Source organism: Equus asinus, chromosome 8 (assembly GCF_041296235.1).
Source record: "Equus asinus isolate D_3611 breed Donkey chromosome 8, EquAss-T2T_v2, whole genome shotgun sequence".
Lineage (NCBI taxonomy): Eukaryota > Metazoa > Chordata > Mammalia > Perissodactyla > Equidae > Equus > Equus asinus.
The window spans coordinates 30,435,930-30,451,907 of record NC_091797.1 but is presented as its reverse complement, the minus strand read 5'-3'; the positions used below and the strand labels follow the sequence as shown (position 1 = coordinate 30,451,907).

Here is a 15,978-nt window from a genome sequence, read left to right as displayed (position 1 = left end):
AGAGGGTGGAAAGGAGGGGGCTGGGCTAGGCACAGGCCAAAACCTTTTGGGGCTCCCCAGGCCTTCCAGCATAGCGTTCCAATTCCTTTCTTTCAGGGGCCGAGAAGACCGCACCTCCCGCCACCACTCCCCCTCCTTTCCTCCAGCCTTGGAGGTATCTGCTCTTGTGCGTGGGCCTCCTCCTCCAAACCCTGTGGGAGGGAGAGGGAGGTGCGCTCGGAGGCCCCGCCCACAAGAGGGCACGCTTGCGTGCGCGACGCGGCGGCCGCCATCTTGGACTCGGGCAGCCCGCTCACTTCCTGCCGTCTTGGGGAGGGTTGCGTCTTCGAGCTGCGACTGCACCCGGGGCCGCAGAGGCGACCTTACACTTCCTACTCAGCTAACCCCTCGGCAGGCTTGTGCTTGAGACCAGTGGCGCCAGCTCCCATCCTTCCAGCCTCCACGTAAAACGTGGAACCAGCATCCTGATGGCGAGTGCCAGCTCCCTGCCCTTTCCTACCTGTGACTCTGGGCAGGTACCTCAGTTTCCCTATCTGTAAAGTAGGAGTTTGTTCCCCACCCCAGGTCACCAGCTGTATTACCTACTGATGGGGCTTGGATGTATGTTCTCAGCATGAAGCCGGTGCGTAGTGCGAGTTCCACAAATGTCTATGAACTTTTCCTGCAGGAGATTGCGAGGTGCCTCGTAGGCACCACCGTTCCGGCCACCACTGCTGCGAGGACCACTCTCCATGACTACATTTGTGCGCTGACTCTTTGAAGACCAAGTCGGAGGGGCGAGGGGATTGGCAAGACGCCCTCAGAGGAGTGAAAGTGAAGTCGAGTCCTTTAGGACTTCCATGTGACCGTTTAGGAAGGGTGTCAGAACAGAGACCAGGATGCCCGGGCCTGGAAAGACTTTGTAAATTTTGGAACATTTCAACGCCCCCACACTTGTTATTTTTATCACCCCTGGCTGCGTCCCCATAGGGACTCCCATGCAGCACAAAACTAGAATGAAAAGCCCTGTGTGTGTGCTAGCTGTGGGGGACATCCAGAAGAGGGAGCTGGGACAGTGTGTCCCAGGCAGAGCCAAGTGTGGGGGAGAAGAGCTTTTTGGGCTAGCGTGGGTGATGGCCCAAGGAAGGGAGAGGAAATCAGGCCAGGCCTAAGGTGGCCTGTGGGGGTCCCCAGGCATGTGCAGCTGCTCTACCACTCTGCAGCCGGAGTCCAACAGTTTGGGGTCCCCCGACTTCCTAAGGGAGTGGAAAACTTGCCTGGAACCCTAAGAGATGAGGGAAGTGCCTGGAGAAGGGGCTAGAGATTGGGGAGGAGCCAAGACCTTCTAGGGGTCTGGAGACCACACCCAGCTCTCCACAGGACTCTGCAGGCCCAAGATGAGACATTATTCAGTAATAAACCAGGTGAATGTCAGGCATGCCCAGGTTCCCCCATCCAGCCTGATGGAGAGGCGGGGGCGGGGGGGCGGGCAGAAGACAGAAAAATTAGCAAGCGGTTGTGGGGGGACTGCAGTTTATTTTCAGGCATAGAGGGTTGAGGGGTGGCAGTAGGCTCCATCTGCAGCCCCTCCATGCATTTGGCTTAATCAGTACTCTCTCTCCCCTTCCCCTAGGCTGTGCAAGATAGACAAGGCACCCCCACCCTGGCCCACAGGAGGGGCTTAGGGCAGGTGGGGGTGTAGAGGGTGGGGGGATTGGGGGTAGAGTTCAAGTATTCACAGTTCCCCATCCATTCCCCCTGATTACACTGTGCCCGGGCCATGAGGGAGGATCCCAACCCTGGGGTTCCTAGTGGTGTTACTAGCCCTTCTCTCATTCAGAAACCTCAAGATGGGCTCCCTACCCTCGTTCCCTGACAATCACACACCACAGTCCTAAACCCTGTAGTCTGGGCAAGGAGGGGGCCTGAGCCCTCCACTCATCCAAGGCCCCTGCTTCCTCATCTGGAGGGGGAGGGGTGGGGTAGGCTTCACTTGTAGTGAATGGGCTGGAAGCAAGGGGTAATAGGTGAGGGGAAGGCAGAGAACGGCGGCCCTCAGGAGGCAGGCTGGAGGGTGCTGGATAAGTTCACACAGCTCCAGTCTCCATCCCCACCCCAGCCCCCAGGCCCAGAATCCCTGAGAGTCCAACTGCAAAGGCAACATGGGGTGGGGGGAGTGGGAGCAGGGGCAGCTGAGCAGAACCTTGAGCCCCAGCCCCGGGCAGTCCTCTTCCTGGGGGACATGGGCTTAGGAAGGGTCAGGACTGGGCTCTGGGCTCAGGTCTCATCTCTGACCTTCCAGAGCAGCTGAGTCCCAGGGAATACAAGGTACGCCTGCTAATCCCCACAGCCCAGACATCCTGGCTTGGGCAGAGTGGTGGGGCTGGGGGAGGGTCCTCCCAAGGGTATTATAAAAAGCTAAAACCATTAACAACTTCTTTGGGAGAAGTGGCTCCCAGCCTCTTGCTTCCCCAAGTTATCAGTCTCCCCAACACCCAGCAGCCAGGGCTGAGGGGCTCCCAGAGAGCTGAGGGAGGAGGCTACAGCCCCTGTCTGACAGGATGGGGCCCAATAGCACCATGCAATGTTGGGGCACCCCTATAGCCTGACTGACCCCTGGGCAGGGACCCTCCAAGGTGGGAGTGCCACTTGCTAAAGCTTCTGTACACTTGAGGGGGGGACCCCTGCAGGGGAGGGGGTGAAGGGAGAAGGATTGGCTGAAGTCCAGGCAGGGGTCTCAGTTGGGACCCCAAAGGGCCCCTCCAGGAGTCATGACTTGAAGAATCTTCGTACCACATACTGGCCCAACAGAACCACAGCCAGAACTATCAGCACATTCCGGATGGGGCCATTTCCCAAGTCCAGAGCCGCCACCTGCCAGGAGAGACAGAGTGGTCATCGAGGGGCTGACAGTATCTGCAGGCTCCCAGGACCCAGATGGGGCCGAGAGAGGGGCAGCCTCAGCACAGGAAGGGGGCTGCCGATGCTTGGGCACTCACCCAGCCGCCCCTCTGTGCGATCCACCGGGCAATGCAGTGATGCAGCATGAATTCAGCCACGAAGCGGGTCAACTGGCTCAGGAAGCCGGTCAGGCCGCGCTGGTAGACATGCAGGGCCAGGCGGTAGCCGAACCCCAGGAGAGCCACCACTCGGCCCCAGTTGATGCCGCTCTCAAACAGGCTGTGGGCAGAGCATCAGATGCCATCAGTAGAGACCCCCGGGAGGCCCTTCAGCCTGCTCTCCCTCTCCCACCCCCTTCTACTCCCACCTCTCTCACAGCTCGAAAGCAAAATGGCTTAGCTGTGAATCGAGGCGGCAGAGGCTGCCCCAGCCTGGCCTCGATTCGGGAAGAGCCTGGGTCTCTGTGAAAGGAGAAAGCTCAAGGGGCACATAAGCGGGATGTTGCCGCTGGGGGTGGCCCCAGTGCTGTGGGCGCAAAGGGGCACAGAGAGGGCAGAGGGCAGAGGGCAGAGCGAGCAGGCAGAGGCAGCAGGAGATTACCTGTGGGTGTTGCTGCTGGCCTGGCAGCCCGAGGGACAGCAGAGAGAAAAGGACAGAAGAGGAGATTAGGACAGGTCCTGGAATCACAGCGGGGTGGGGGTGGCCTCTACGGACAAGGGGCAGGAGGTTGCAGCTGTGAGCACTAATTCTGCATCTGGTGCCTGCTCCTTCCTTCATGCCCAGCTTCAAATCTCCCTCGCCCAGATGGTAACAACAGCTAACACCTTGAAGCAAGGACACCGTCCTCGGCATGTTTCCCCTCTTTTATGGATGGAGGAGATTGAAGGCTAGAAAGTTTCACAAAAACAGTAAGTGGTAAAGCTGAGACTGGGCCCAGGCATTTGGTCTCTTTAAACACCATCCCAGATCGCCTTTCGGATGCCAGATAATAGCATCTGGAAGCCATTTCCAGGCCCTGGTAGAGGGTAGCAACCTTATCATCTTTGGTATGAAATGTAGTCCCAAATTGGAAGGACAGCTGAGTCCCAACTGGGCTGGGCAGCTCTGGGGACATCCCCACACAGACCCCGCTACCGTCCTGATCTAACCCGAGTCGGGTCCTCAGTGCCAGAGCTCACAAGAGCTGGGAGCCTATGCACAAACAATGAGGAGTCTTGGACCCAGAGAGAGAAAGATGGGGGCCAAGACCGCGTGTGAGTTAACCAGACACAGGGACAGCAAACATGTCTCCTGACACTGACAGAGAGAAGCGCGTGTCTCCCATCCCACGGGCAGGGCGCGGCGTGGTGACTGCACAGCAGAGAGGCCGTGGCCAGGGCTACCTCGAGGCGATCTTGGTGAACAGCTCATAGGCGTTCTCTGCTGTCGGCTGCAGGTGCTTCAGCATGGTCTGGAACTCCGAGTCGTAGCGCCGATTGATGTCGTCCCCGATGACGGCGAGCTGCCGCCCCACCTGCCCCATGGTGCTGGAGGAACGGGAGGCAGGTGAGGAAGCAGACAGGCGGGCGGTCAGGGCTGGGCCCGAGACCACAGCGAAGGGGTTCTGCCTGAGATGCCCCTGGCCTTGGGCACTCCTCCTTGGAGGTCCTGACAGTGTTCTCAGACGTGAGGGCTGGGCCCAGGGTCAAGGGGCAGGCATGTGCTAAAAAGGATCAAGGTCCCACATGGGGGTGGGAGCCCACAGTGAAAAGGGAGCAACAGTGGGAGAAGGACAAGACCCCCCAGGCTTCCCCAGCTCCCAGACCTGCCCAGCAACCCTGTGTCAGCCTCAGCCTCCCCGGAGCGGGGCTCGGGGGCTGCTGTCACCTGTTAGGTTCCAGGGGCAGGGTGTCCATCTCTGGGTCGGCGGGCGCAGCCGCCCCCTCGGCCTCCTGCTCCTGCTGGTGGCGGTAATAAACGTAGCTGCGGAAAACCTCCTCCGTGTCCCGGGCTACCTGCTCCTCTGAGGATCAAAGCCGGGGGTCAGGGAGGAAGGACAGCTCAAGGTCACAGCTGTCCTTGCCCGGGGACAGAAGCGTCCCTCTCTAACCCTCGGTTAACACCTGGTGCTTCCTCTGTGCAGGGCACTCTTCTGGCACTTTTCATTTAATCCTCACAACGGCCTTGTGAAGTAGGTGATCCCCATTTTACAGCTGGGGAAACCGAGGCACGGGGTATTTATGGAACTTGCACAAGATCATACAGCTAGAACGAGCAGTGGAGCCAGGATATAACCCCAGGCACCTGGGCCCCCGAGTTTGTTTTAGTGCGTACAACGGACCCGGCTCTGACGGCTTAGGGAATGTGGAGCCATAAAAGTCACATAGGGAAATAGGGACAGACCTGGGACCCGACCCCAAAGTCCAGGGAACAATACAAGGTGGGCTGTGGGCTGCAGGCCTCCCCGATGGTCCCCTTGGAAGAGGGAAGAAGGGCAGCCATCTTACTTCCTCCCCAAAGCCGTAAAACAATCCCACTCCCTGTTTAGCAGACCTGATTGGTGATAAGCCACCTTACTTCCTTATTCTCCTCCGGCAGGGATAGGCCACCCAGCCCAGTGCTTCTGCCCCCTCCCCCATCCTGCCCTGTTGCCCTGGGATGGCGCTGTGCCTGCCTCATGTTCACTCCCCAGCCGCTCCCAGCCTCGGTACCCTCCAGGGACCAGACTCCTCCCCACTCCCAGGGCATAACCTTGACCGAACTCCAGCTTCTGAGGCCACCGGGCCACCTGCGTTGGGTGGGGAGATACTTTTCTCCTTTATCCAAGGTGAGTAAACTGAGGCAGGAGAGTCTGCCCATAGGTCCTGCCTGACCCTGTCCACGTCTGCTCTCTGCACCCTCACAGAGGGCCCTGGTGGCTATGGGATGGGTGAGGGGCTGGAAGACCCTTACCAGAAGTGGAGGACGGGGCAGGCTCTCCGCACTCCTTCCCCGGAGGACCTGGGCCTTGCCCGGACGCCATTTTTCAGGTCCCGGTGGAGGACAGTGTTAGCCTGTGGGGATGGGTGAGAAAAAGCAGAGATGGGGACGCGCAGGGGTCACCAAAAAGAGGTTCCCACAGCCACACAGGAGGGAGGGGGGCCTCATGCCCAAAAGACCCCACAGTCCTAGCTCCAGCCTTATTTCACCACTCTTATTTCGCCACCTTGGTTCCTCATGCAGTCTGCTGACCAAATCGGAACTCAGAGAGTGTCACACTGGCAACCCGTCAAAGGAGACTGGGCAAGAGACAGCGAGGCAGCCAAGAGACACACCCAGGGATCTGCAGCCAGCAGCCAGGCCTCTGGGGCCACTGAGTGCCTAGTGCGTCTCAAGTCCCATTTCATCTCACTCCTGGGCGAGGGAGGCGAGTTTCAGAGGCTGGGGGTTCTTTCAGCTGCTCCTGGGGCCTCCTGCACCCCACCCAGCACACACTTACCGCAGGCTTGCTACCTTCCAGCCAATGACCCATGAAGGCCGTCCTCGAAGGTCCCACTTCCCCTTGGCTGGTCAGAGCACACCTGTTTTCCAACTCAGGCCTCTTAGCCGCAAACATTTCCTGAGCGCCTATGGTATACTTCTGCCATGTGTGAGCCCTCTCCGGGGGGTGCTGGACACTGAGAATACCCATTAACCCAGGAAGGTAAGCATCACCAGACCCACTTTACAGGTGGGAAAAGTGAGGCACAAAGGTTAGTGCCCGAGGCCACCTCGCTGGTCAGGGAGTCAGAATGGCTATCTGAATTTCCATGAGTCCATGTACTCAACACTCATTTAAGACTTATTTTCCAGTTTGTGGACCTCAGAGGGTGTCCTATCCAGGGCAACTTCCCCTGTTTACGCCTGGCCTGTGCTCTTCCCGTTCCTGCCCGGCAGTGAGCTGAGGAAGGCCTCAAGAGCCAGGGCCTTCTTCACAGCCCCCCAGCCTGCCTCACCCATGTACCCCCACCACCCGCCTGCTCGCCTGTCCCAGCCCCAGATTTCCTCTTCGCCCAGTCCCGGCCGCAGCCACGATCTGCCCTGTGAACCCTTGACAGAAGGAGTGTTTCCTGGACATAAGCTGTTTCACTTTCAATTTGCACCCCCTTCATTTCCCCTCCACCCCAAAGCTGCCTCCATCACCCAGGCAAGAAGTGCCCCTCCTCCCATCCCTGGGGAGGGCACAGCCCCACCCTGGCCAGCACCTCGCCCCTCCTCCCTGGGAGGCACAGTACCCTCCCTGGCCCACTTGCCTCCCACTCAGGCTTGGGGCCATTTCCGAAAGTGCCCCCAGAGAAGGCGGGGGGGGGGGGGGGGGCAGGACCACCTGTGCACTCAGCTCTCCACCCCTCCACCCTCTTGGGGCAGGACGGGGAGAGGGCAGATCCCCCTCCGCCCCGGGGTGCTCGGCCTGTGTAAAACAGACCTTTGCCTGGCACACCCCCATCCAGGCAGCTCCTTCCAGATCAAGCTGCCCTTCCCTCTCCCTGGTCCCTGAAACCCGGCACCCCAGGACAGCAGGGCCCCAGGATGCTGACTGTACTCCAGCTCCCTCCACCAGCACCCCAGGGGCTCAGTGCCGGGGAGCAGGTGGAACCTCAGAACGGCCCCCAGGGCCAGAGGCCTGATGCTGCCCTGGGCTCACCCCTGCCCAGCCCAAGTGGCCTCACTTCCTGGTAAAGGGAGTCCACTGCACCCCACTTGCTGGGCCCAGGATGTTCTTAGGGGTAGGTGACTGCCCGGGCTACCCACCCAGGCTAGGGGTCCTGGGGCGGCAGGAAGCGCCATCAAAGTTCTTCCCTGCCCTTGACCTTGGGTCTGACCTCCACTCCCATCTCCCGGACTGCTAAGGGACCCGGTTCTTTGGCACTCCATTCTCTGGCACCCAGGGCCAGGGCGAGAGGGGAAGCCGTCTGAGGGGCAGCCAGAGGGAGCCCTGGCTGGATCAGGCCCCCAGCAGGGGTTGGCAGCGCTGCCCAGGCAAGCCGCAAGGCCTCCCCCTCCTCACCCTACTGCCTGCGGGCTCCCTGCCCCACCCTGGGCCTGGGACTGCCGAGAGCGGGGTGGATGGGCAAGATCCTCCAGCTTACCTGCCCGGACCCTGGCCCAGGCCAGGATGGCTCAGCGGGGCCGAGGCCGGAGGTCCCGAGTGGCCAGCGGCTGCTCCCTGGGGTATGGTGCCCAGGGCTGGCTTCCAGGAACGGGCGTCAGTGAATTTCTGGTGCCTGGATGCAGCCTCTGCTTGTCCTGGCGCGCACGGCCCCAGGGACCCGCGAGGCTGCGCCGATCATAGAGGTGCCGGCTGCTCCCGGCTCCAATCAGCTCCCTCTAGAGGAAGTTGCTCTGTGGCCGCCGGATACGGATGCACCGGCCTGCAGCCTAGGGGGCGGTCTGGGCTGCCCGGCCCTGGGAGCCGCTCCCGCCCCCTACCCACGGGTCCAGGCCGGCGGAGCGGCTCCCTCTCCCCCGCTGCTTTTCCTACCCCTGATTCCCAGCCCTCCTCCTTGATCTTGCCCTCTCTTCCTTTGATCAATACATACCAATAAAACAATCAGGGTGGTGACACTTTTTAAGCACTGCCTGTGCCCTGCCCTTTAGCAACCATTGTCTCACTATATCTCACAACCCTGGGAAGTAGGTGCTGTGGACTACACCCATTTTACAGAGGAACAAAACTGAGGCTCCGCTGGTTTAAGGAACTCTCCCAGGGTCCCTGAGCTGGGTTTATAATCAGGTCTGTAGGTGCCCTGGGGAATAATAATGCTAAATTGAGATTCAACGTGTGGTTAAGACGCGTGCACCAGGCACCTCGTGTCTCTGGAGAGACGAGATCCTGAAGGTGATAGGCAGCTAAACAGAGGTGAAAACACAGTGGGGTCTGTGCTACCACCTGGGCGCCGGCAAGCTGGATGCTGAGAGGAGAGAAGAGTGAGGTCAAAGACTATCTGGGCGTGGGGAAGGTTCTCAAGGACAGCAGCAGCCTCAGCCAGAGGACAAGCCAGGTGGAGAGAGGAGTGTGCACGTCCTTAAGAGCCCCTGCCCCATTCTCGGGGCCCTGGTCCCCCCCAGCCTCCTCTGCCTGCCCCCCACCCCCACATCTCCTGGAGCCTCCCAAGCCACCCTCAGTCTGGCTCCCCATACCTCCTGCCCCTGCCTCATCAAACCCTGCCCTCTCTGCCCACAACTAAGCCCCACCACCAGGTCCTCCCCCACCCCCCAACATTCCCCTCGCCTGCCTGACCTTTGCCTTCTAGAACTCCTGGAAGTTTCCAACTGGAGGTTTTAATTTGAAAACTCCTCCTGTTCTTAAGCAGTTGGTCCTGGGGGTGGCTGCTGCGGCCCCTCCCTCTGAGTCAGGGTCCCCCTCAGGATGGAGGCCCCAGCTCCAACGCCTCGACCTCGAATTTTGGGCCGCTCCTCCATGTTGCGCTTTTTCCGTAGCCTGGTGGGGAGAAAGAGCAGCCCCAAAAGCTCCGCCAAGGCCCTGTCACGGGGTCGGGCGTGCCCGTCGCAAGAGCAGGACGCCATGCCCCTGATGACAGATCGCAAGGGAGGAGTGGGGAAGAAGCAGCCCAGGTCACCCGCCACACTGCCCTACGTCCTCTCTGTGGCCGTGCCACGGCACAGTCCCTCGGGGCTGGGGGACATGGGGACCCAGACCCCCACCCCCGTGGAGGTCCTGAGGGTTGCGGCCCAGGGTGTGGAGGTGAAGTCATTCCTGCCCAGAGGAAGCCAGGAGGTGCTGGACAACCTGTCTGAGAAGGAGGGGAGGGAAGAGGAGGAGGCAGCAGGCGAGGCCTCCGGGGACCCAGGGACCTCCAGCAGGTGAGGGGCTGGGCTGTGGTGGGAAGGGGCTTGGGATGGAGGTGCTGGGGCCGGTGAGGCCGGGATGTAAGCTGGGGGAAAGATATGGGCCTAAGATGCGAGGACCCAGATTGGAGAGGGTCCAGGAATGTGAGTCCTCGGATGGGCAGAGGACTGGAACCGGATACCTGGCTGGGGAGGAGCCCAGAGATGGGGGTGGTGGGGAGGAGGCAGAGACAGGTGGATGGAGGCACCAGAGATGGAAGGGGGACAGGCTGGGGACTGGGAAGGGAGCATGCCAGGGCCGACTGGGCTCCCATTGCTTCCAGCTCCTTTCTGGGCCCCGCCCCACCCTGCCTTCCCTCCCCACTCTCTCCCTCCTGGTTCCCACTCCCATTTGGACCTGGTGCCCACTCCCTGTGAGGAAGGGGGCCCACCTCTCCCTCTGCTCCCCACCCTACCTTCGGGGAGCGATAGCCCTCATCTATGATGAAGACCCCAGAGGGCAGAGCAGGGAGCTGTTGGGAGCAGGAAGGTGGAGGGGGCTGAGCAGGGCCTGGCGGAGAGCCTTGGGAGGGGTTGGGGGCTCAGGGGCCTTTGTTGCATCTCTGGGCCCCATGTGACTATGCTTTGGGATCAGAAGCCACTTTGCCAGAGCCCTGGAGGCGGAGCGAGGATGCCTGCGGAGGGCCACTGGGCCGCTGGAGGTCAGCCCCGAGGCCTTCACCAGGGAGGAGAAGGAGTGTCTGCTTGATGGTGAGTGTGGTGGCCACAGGCCTGGGGCAGGCGCCAGACACAGACCCTCTTCCTCTAGGTCTGGCAGGGTGTGGGTCCTGGGAGGACACAGGACAGTCTGAGGGAATGCTGGAGGCAGACTGCCTGGGTTTGAATCCCAGCTCCACTGTGCCGAGCTGTGTGACAGTGGCAAGTTGCTCAGCCTTTCTGTGTCTCAATTTGCTCGTCCATGAAATGGGAGTATAATAGTACCTATCTCAGAGGGTAGTTGAAAGGATTAAATGAACTGTTCTTTGTAAAGTGCCTATGCCTGGGCCTGGCACATAGTAGGTGTTTGCTAAAGAAAACAAGGAAACCCCACCTCAGTCCAGCCTTCCCGATGTCCCTGCCCACCTGGGCCTGGGCCGCCCCCCCATTGCTATCAGCCTGTCTGTGACACTGCCCCTTCACAGGAGACCTCAGGCTAGCCTCTTCGAAGGAGGGGGCCACCCCTTGGAACCGCCTCCTCACCTTGTACAAGCAGCTTCAGAAGTCAGCGGTGGTCAAGGTCTGTGGGGGGATGGGGGGAGCCTGGGTGGGCCCTGCTCCCTCCCCACGTCCGGCTGGCCTCAGGATGTGTGGCCCAGGCCTAGGGGGAGCGGTCCCCTTTCTTAACCTTTGGGAGCTGCTCCCTCCTGCGCTCTGTTGTAGGGGGTGCAGGCGGGTGGGGGCTGCAGGCTTGGGGCCCGCCCTTCTCACCTGCCCGGTGACCCCTCCCCCCCACGCCCTCAGTTGCCTCTCAAGGAAGGCTTGACCCCTGAGGAGAAAGGGGAGGAAGAGGAAACGGAGGAAGAGGACAGCTCATTCAAGTTCTGTGTCCCAGGCACCGTCACCCTCCAGTCCCCGCTGCATAAGACCTTTAGGTCGACAGACACCGTGGGTAAGTGCTGCGCCCCCACCTCGCCTCCTGCAGGCCCGGGAGCCCCACTGTGGCTAGCGGCTCACGGGTGCGATATCAGTTCTCACCAGCAGGTGGAGCCAGAGGACCTAAGATGACCACCGGGGATGGGGGACCAGCGTGTGGCTGGGCTGGGCACCACGTGAGGTCTCGCAGGGGTCCTCCTCCCTCAGAGTTTGGGAGGCAGCGAGGTGGCGGTTGTGACTGGGGCTGTGGTCTCCTGAGCACCACCTTTTCCCAGCCCGGAATTCTACCTCCTTCGCTGGCCACCTCCATCCCTGGTTTTCCCATCACACACTGTTGTGACAGGGCCCCAGGAGTCCGCTCTCCCAGTGCAGCCCCTGTGCTGCCCAGACAGGGTGAGCAGATGGCTCAGTGGTAATACCATAATATGGTAAAATCATTGTTGACATCACCATTCCCATGGGCCAGACTCTCTTCTAAGCACTTTTCATGAAATACTGCATCACAACTCTGAGGGAGGTCCTCTTATCATCTCCACTTCACAGTGAGGAAACTGAGGCACAGAGAGGTTAAGTAACCTGTCTGAGGCCACACAGTAAGGGGGCAGAGCTGGGACTTGGACTCAAGCAGTTTGGGTGGTTCCAGATCCTTGCTCCTGAGTTGGTGGCTACAGGGGGGCAGATGTCTGCTCCTCACATGCTCTGGCCAGGAGGTAGAGACTCATACTCATTGTGGAGCCCAAGGAAAGTGAGATTCCTGGGGATGGCAGGGTGGTGGGCAGGTGGTGTCTGGCTGGCTCCAGGTAATGGAAGAAGAAAGGGCTGTGCTGGGGGTGACCAGAGACTGCACAGGGCTGGCATGAGGTCCCGAGGCACCACCTTCTCCTTTGGTCCCTAGCAGGTTGCTGCTGCCTTCTCCCACATGTCCCGTGCCCATTTCTCTGGCTCTCAGGTTTCGTGGAGTCGGAGTTAAAGAAGCTTCTGATAGTACAGCGGGAGTCCCGCCTCTGGAAGATGGGCAGCCACGAGGGCCGGGAGCTGCTCACCCAGCCAGAGATCACCCTGGAGGAGGCGGGCATTGTGGATGGCCAGGTATGCCTGGCCCATCCCCCACATCCCCCACTGCCTAAGGGCCCTGGAGAGAGTGGGCTGGAGGCCTCCACCTCCACAGGCCTCACTGTCTGGGCAGGAAGGCACAATCTCTCCTTGGTGGGGGTATTTCAGAGAGTAGGACCCTGAGCCCCTGAACACACACACTTCTCCATCAGTCCCTCTGTCTCCTACTTGACCCAGAGTCCAAATGTCCATTTTTAAGTCTTAAGTTTGCCATTCGCTTGCTGTGTGGCCTTGGGCAATCCCTTTCCCTCTCTGGACCTCAGTTTTCTCATCTGTACAAGAGGATTTGTCTAGGCAGCTCTAAGGTTTTCCTGGGCATCTGTAATTCACACAGTGTTGCTCTTTTTCTCTCCAATTCACACCCACACCTACTCCCACAAGCACACACAGGCATGGGGGAGTTACCCCGCTGCCACCCCCCTTGACACTGGCCTTCAAGGTTAGGCCTGTCCCAGCTTCTCTGAGTGCACATTGATGGAGCTGTTGTTGAAAACCATGTCGATGTCCTTTTTGAGTTCATTTCCATTCCTTCATCAGCTCATTCATTCCTTCAGTGGCTATCTGCCCCTGACCGTCCGTGCGGTTCACAAAAGGAAGAGCACAGGGTTCCAAGGACTCCAGTCCTCTCCCTTCCCTCCAGAACGACTCCCTGAGCGCACTTGCCCTTGACCCAGGGGTCACAGTCCTGGAGTAGCCTGAGCAATACTGGGGGGCCCCAGGGGGTTTCTGGTGACAAGTGGGGGCCCAGCTCAGTCCTCACTTGGGGGACAGCAGCCTCAGGAATGCCTTCCTCCTCTGGGTGTTTCAAGGATCCTGTCCTTCTCACCACCCCACATCTCTCCTTATCTACCCTCAGGGACACCAAGCTTGGGGGGAAGGAAGCCGCCACCCCAGCCTTTGGGGAATGCTGGGGACTTGGGGGAGGGGCGCAGAGGCAGCTGCCATACCACCCTAGGCTGGAGGGAAGGGTACAGAGGCCCCTTGGTGTGGTGTTCAGCACAGAGGTGAGGGAAGGCAGGGGTTGGCTAGGGTGCCTGACTCCTGGGGCTTGCAAGGAACCCCCCAAGCTGGAGACAGAAGGGTCCCTCCATTTTATGGGAGGGAGATGGCTCAGGGTTGGTGGACCTGGACAAGCTGTGCGGATGTGGGGGAGGGTCTGAAAAAGGTGGCCTCGGGGTGCTTGTCTCTGGGGGATAGGTGGGAAGTTCTGGGGGTGCAGAGGAGGGAGGGGAGAGCCCGAAGATGCTGAGGCGTCTTCCTTCACTCACTCCTGCCCCCAGCACCTGCTCCTGGAGGAGATGGACGAGATGGGAAACTGGCCTCCGGAGTGACCCCGGTGCTGGCCGAGTCTGCCCCACCCCAGGGCCCTGGAACTTGCACAGGAATGTATCCCCCCTTCTAGGGCACAGCCAAGGAACCCCTGGGGCCAGGGGTCTTGGGATAAACAGTGTCCACCTGTCTGCAGGGTGGGCCTGCCCGGCAGACTGTCCCCACCCATCAGACTCAGGCCTCCGATGTTGTTAATAAAACCCAGTTTGACTCCGACCTCCTCGGCTGTGTGTGTGTGGACCTGCCGCTCATCCTCAACTCCAGAACAAGCTCATTGTGTCTGGGTCTGTCGTTTTATCTGTCTAGTCCCCAGTCTGTGCCCACGTAATGCCAGGACTGCCCCTGCTGCAGAGTCCTGGGTTCCAGCGGAGGGGCCGCGGGGTATCTGAGTGCGAGGACTAGGCGGGTTGATGCACCTGACCCTGGGTGGGGAAGGACCCCGCGGCCCAGAGCGCTATGGGAGGCCCTGCTGCCACAGGCCTGGCCCTGGTGAGGAGGAGTGTCCCCGACTTCCCTCCCTCCCTCCTAAGTTCCCAGGCCAGGCCTGCGGCCTCCCGGGGAGGATCCGGGAATTCTCCAGCAGGAAGTTCCTGCCCAGCCAGCACAGGGACAAAGCCAGGAAAGCAGCCCTGGGATGGGGGGACGTGCTGGGTGCCTGGGCTGGGGGAAGGTGAGGGGTCCCTGAGGGTGATGCTCGAGGGCCCGTGCTACAGGGGTGGGGCCAGGGCCCCATCCTGCTGCCACTGGTCATGGCCCGCTAGGTGCCATGCTCAGCACCGGGTGCCCCTGGGATCCGGGCAGAGGGAGTTCCAGACACCCAGAATGCCCAACTCTACCTAATCCCGGAAGCAAGGATGGGCTTGAGTTGGGGGCACACATGCTGTGCCCTTCCTGTCATGGAACGGGGCACCCTCACACCTGGCTTTGTGAGGATGCGATGGGAGGGAGGGCCAGGTCTGATGTGGACACCAGGAGGTGCTGTTCACCAGGAGGTCCTGCTGGCTCTGGTGGTGGCACCCCTGGTTCCTTCCCTTCTGGGTGGGTCCAGGCTCTGAGCATCCAGCATGCAAATGAGAAAGAGAGCTCACATGGCGCCCAAGTCCTCTCTACACAGCTGCTATTTGCAGAAGCTTGTCTGCTGTTCTCCACGAGCCCCCACTGTGTCTAGCCTGAGGCCGGTTGCCGAGCTGAAGTTCACTGTCGGAACAGAGGCATCCACTCTTAATGATCATTGTGATTGATAACAGCTGTCTGTTTGGACCCGTGGCTCGTGCTTGGGGTGGGGGTGGGGAAATGGCAGCAGCCTGGTCCCCCGCCCCAGCCCAGCAGGTCCAGTGGAGGTGGGAGTCTGCCGGGGTTGGGGGGGGTGTGGTGAGGGGGCGAGTCTGGAGAGGGTGGGTGGTTCACAGCAGTCCGGGGCCTTCTCCTGGGCTTCCCGGCTATGCCCCTGGAATCCTTGACTCAGGCTCTGAGCTGGGGGCTGGTGGAAGGGCCCATCTGGACTGACCCCTGAGTCAGCGGGGAAGCAGCCTGTGACCGTATGACTCACCTGTGCCTTAATTATGTCCTCCCAGAGTGCTGGCCGTTGGGAAGGGTGGGGCCTTGGAGGGCGGACTATGGGTTCGGGGGTTGCACCTAGACCCCCCTGACACCCCTACATGGACATAGCACTCCTCATGGACCGGACACCTGGCCTCCTTCCCCCTTCCTGATAGGCCCCGAAGCCTCATGCTGGCCAGGCGCAGGCTGGAGCGGGGACTCGCTGGGCCCAGAGCGCTCGAGGACAGAGCTTCTGCCCTGCCCCGTTGCCCTCTGGGTGGGGCCAACCAGTGGCTGCTGGGCACAGGCAGGCACCACAGTGGGTCGGGCCAGCCCAGGCCCCCGCTGCCAGCTCAGGCTCATAGGGCCCCTCATAGGCCACCTTAGCTCCTGGGGACAGGAGCGTCTCATCCTTGGACCCCAAAAGAGTGGGGCTGCTGGGGCGTGAGGGGGGCAGAAACCTTGGTTCAGTCTGTAGGACTCTGTGCTGACCACTCCCGTCTCTGCTCCTCGCTTTCCCTTTCTGGCACGTGAGGACCATGGCACCTCCTCGTCCACTCCCAGGGTTCCTATGAGCCACAGAGAGGAAGGGCTGGAGGCTGGGACATGTGGCTGCTGGTGCTGCGCTGGAGCAGGAAGGGGGGCTGTGGGCTGACACATGCGTGAGGACCCCTTCCC

General features: G+C 60.7%; 2 protein-coding genes across 5 annotated transcripts; one reads left to right on the top strand and one right to left on the bottom strand.

Moving 5' to 3' along the window:
- Positions 1 to 1,492: 1,492 nt before the first annotated feature.
- Positions 1,493 to 8,395, bottom strand: BAK1 (BCL2 antagonist/killer 1). 2 transcript variants are annotated; one of them, XM_014846300.3, is made up of 6 exons: positions 7,968 to 8,395; positions 5,812 to 5,912; positions 4,747 to 4,882; positions 4,263 to 4,406; positions 2,979 to 3,159; positions 1,493 to 2,853 (listed from the first exon to the last, which is right to left on the bottom strand). In XM_014846300.3, exons 2-6 carry the CDS (start codon positions 5,879 to 5,881, stop codon positions 2,749 to 2,751), a joined length of 636 nt encoding a protein of 211 aa, XP_014701786.1. In that variant the 5' UTR covers positions 5,882 to 5,912; positions 7,968 to 8,395; the 3' UTR covers positions 1,493 to 2,748. The 2 variants fall into 2 exon arrangements, with proteins under 2 accessions (XP_014701786.1, XP_070371190.1); XM_070515089.1 differs by lacking the exon at positions 7,968 to 8,395 and adding an exon at positions 6,338 to 6,474 and having other exon boundaries at positions 1,497 to 2,853.
- LOC106834585 (gametogenetin-binding protein 1-like) lies at positions 6,404 to 13,978 on the top strand. Of its 3 annotated transcripts, none has more exons than XM_044776414.2 (7): positions 6,404 to 6,541; positions 9,319 to 9,702; positions 10,325 to 10,437; positions 10,869 to 10,963; positions 11,188 to 11,335; positions 12,269 to 12,408; positions 13,713 to 13,978. In XM_044776414.2, exons 2-7 carry the CDS (start codon positions 9,404 to 9,406, stop codon positions 13,761 to 13,763), a joined length of 846 nt encoding a protein of 281 aa, XP_044632349.2. In that variant the 5' UTR covers positions 6,404 to 6,541; positions 9,319 to 9,403; the 3' UTR covers positions 13,764 to 13,978. The 3 variants fall into 3 exon arrangements, with proteins under 3 accessions (XP_044632349.2, XP_070371189.1, XP_014701785.2); XM_070515088.1 differs by having other exon boundaries at positions 10,322 to 10,437; XM_014846299.3 differs by lacking the exon at positions 6,404 to 6,541 and having other exon boundaries at positions 9,102 to 9,702; positions 10,322 to 10,437.
- Positions 13,979 to 15,978: the final 2,000 nt, after the last annotated feature.

Bases quoted from the DNA above. Each gene is read 5' to 3' on its own strand.
- BAK1 (XM_014846300.3), bottom strand. From the start codon at position 5,881: ATGGCGTCCGGGCAAGGCCCAGGTCCTCCGGGGAAGGAGTGCGGAGAG. The intron at 4,883-5,811 runs GTAAGGGTCTTC...TTTGATCCTCAG, and splicing joins TGCCCCGTCCTCCACTTCTG to AGGAGCAGGTAGCCCGGGAC. The intron at 4,407-4,746 runs GTGACAGCAGCC...CCGTTCCTCCAG, and splicing joins CTGCCCCTGGAACCTAACAG to CACCATGGGGCAGGTGGGGC.
- LOC106834585 (XM_014846299.3), top strand. From the start codon at position 9,248: ATGGAGGCCCCAGCTCCAACGCCTCGACCTCGAATTTTGGGCCGCTCC. The intron at 10,438-10,868 runs GTGAGTGTGGTG...GCCCCTTCACAG, and splicing joins GAAGGAGTGTCTGCTTGATG to GAGACCTCAGGCTAGCCTCT. The intron at 10,964-11,187 runs GTCTGTGGGGGG...CCACGCCCTCAG, and splicing joins AGAAGTCAGCGGTGGTCAAG to TTGCCTCTCAAGGAAGGCTT.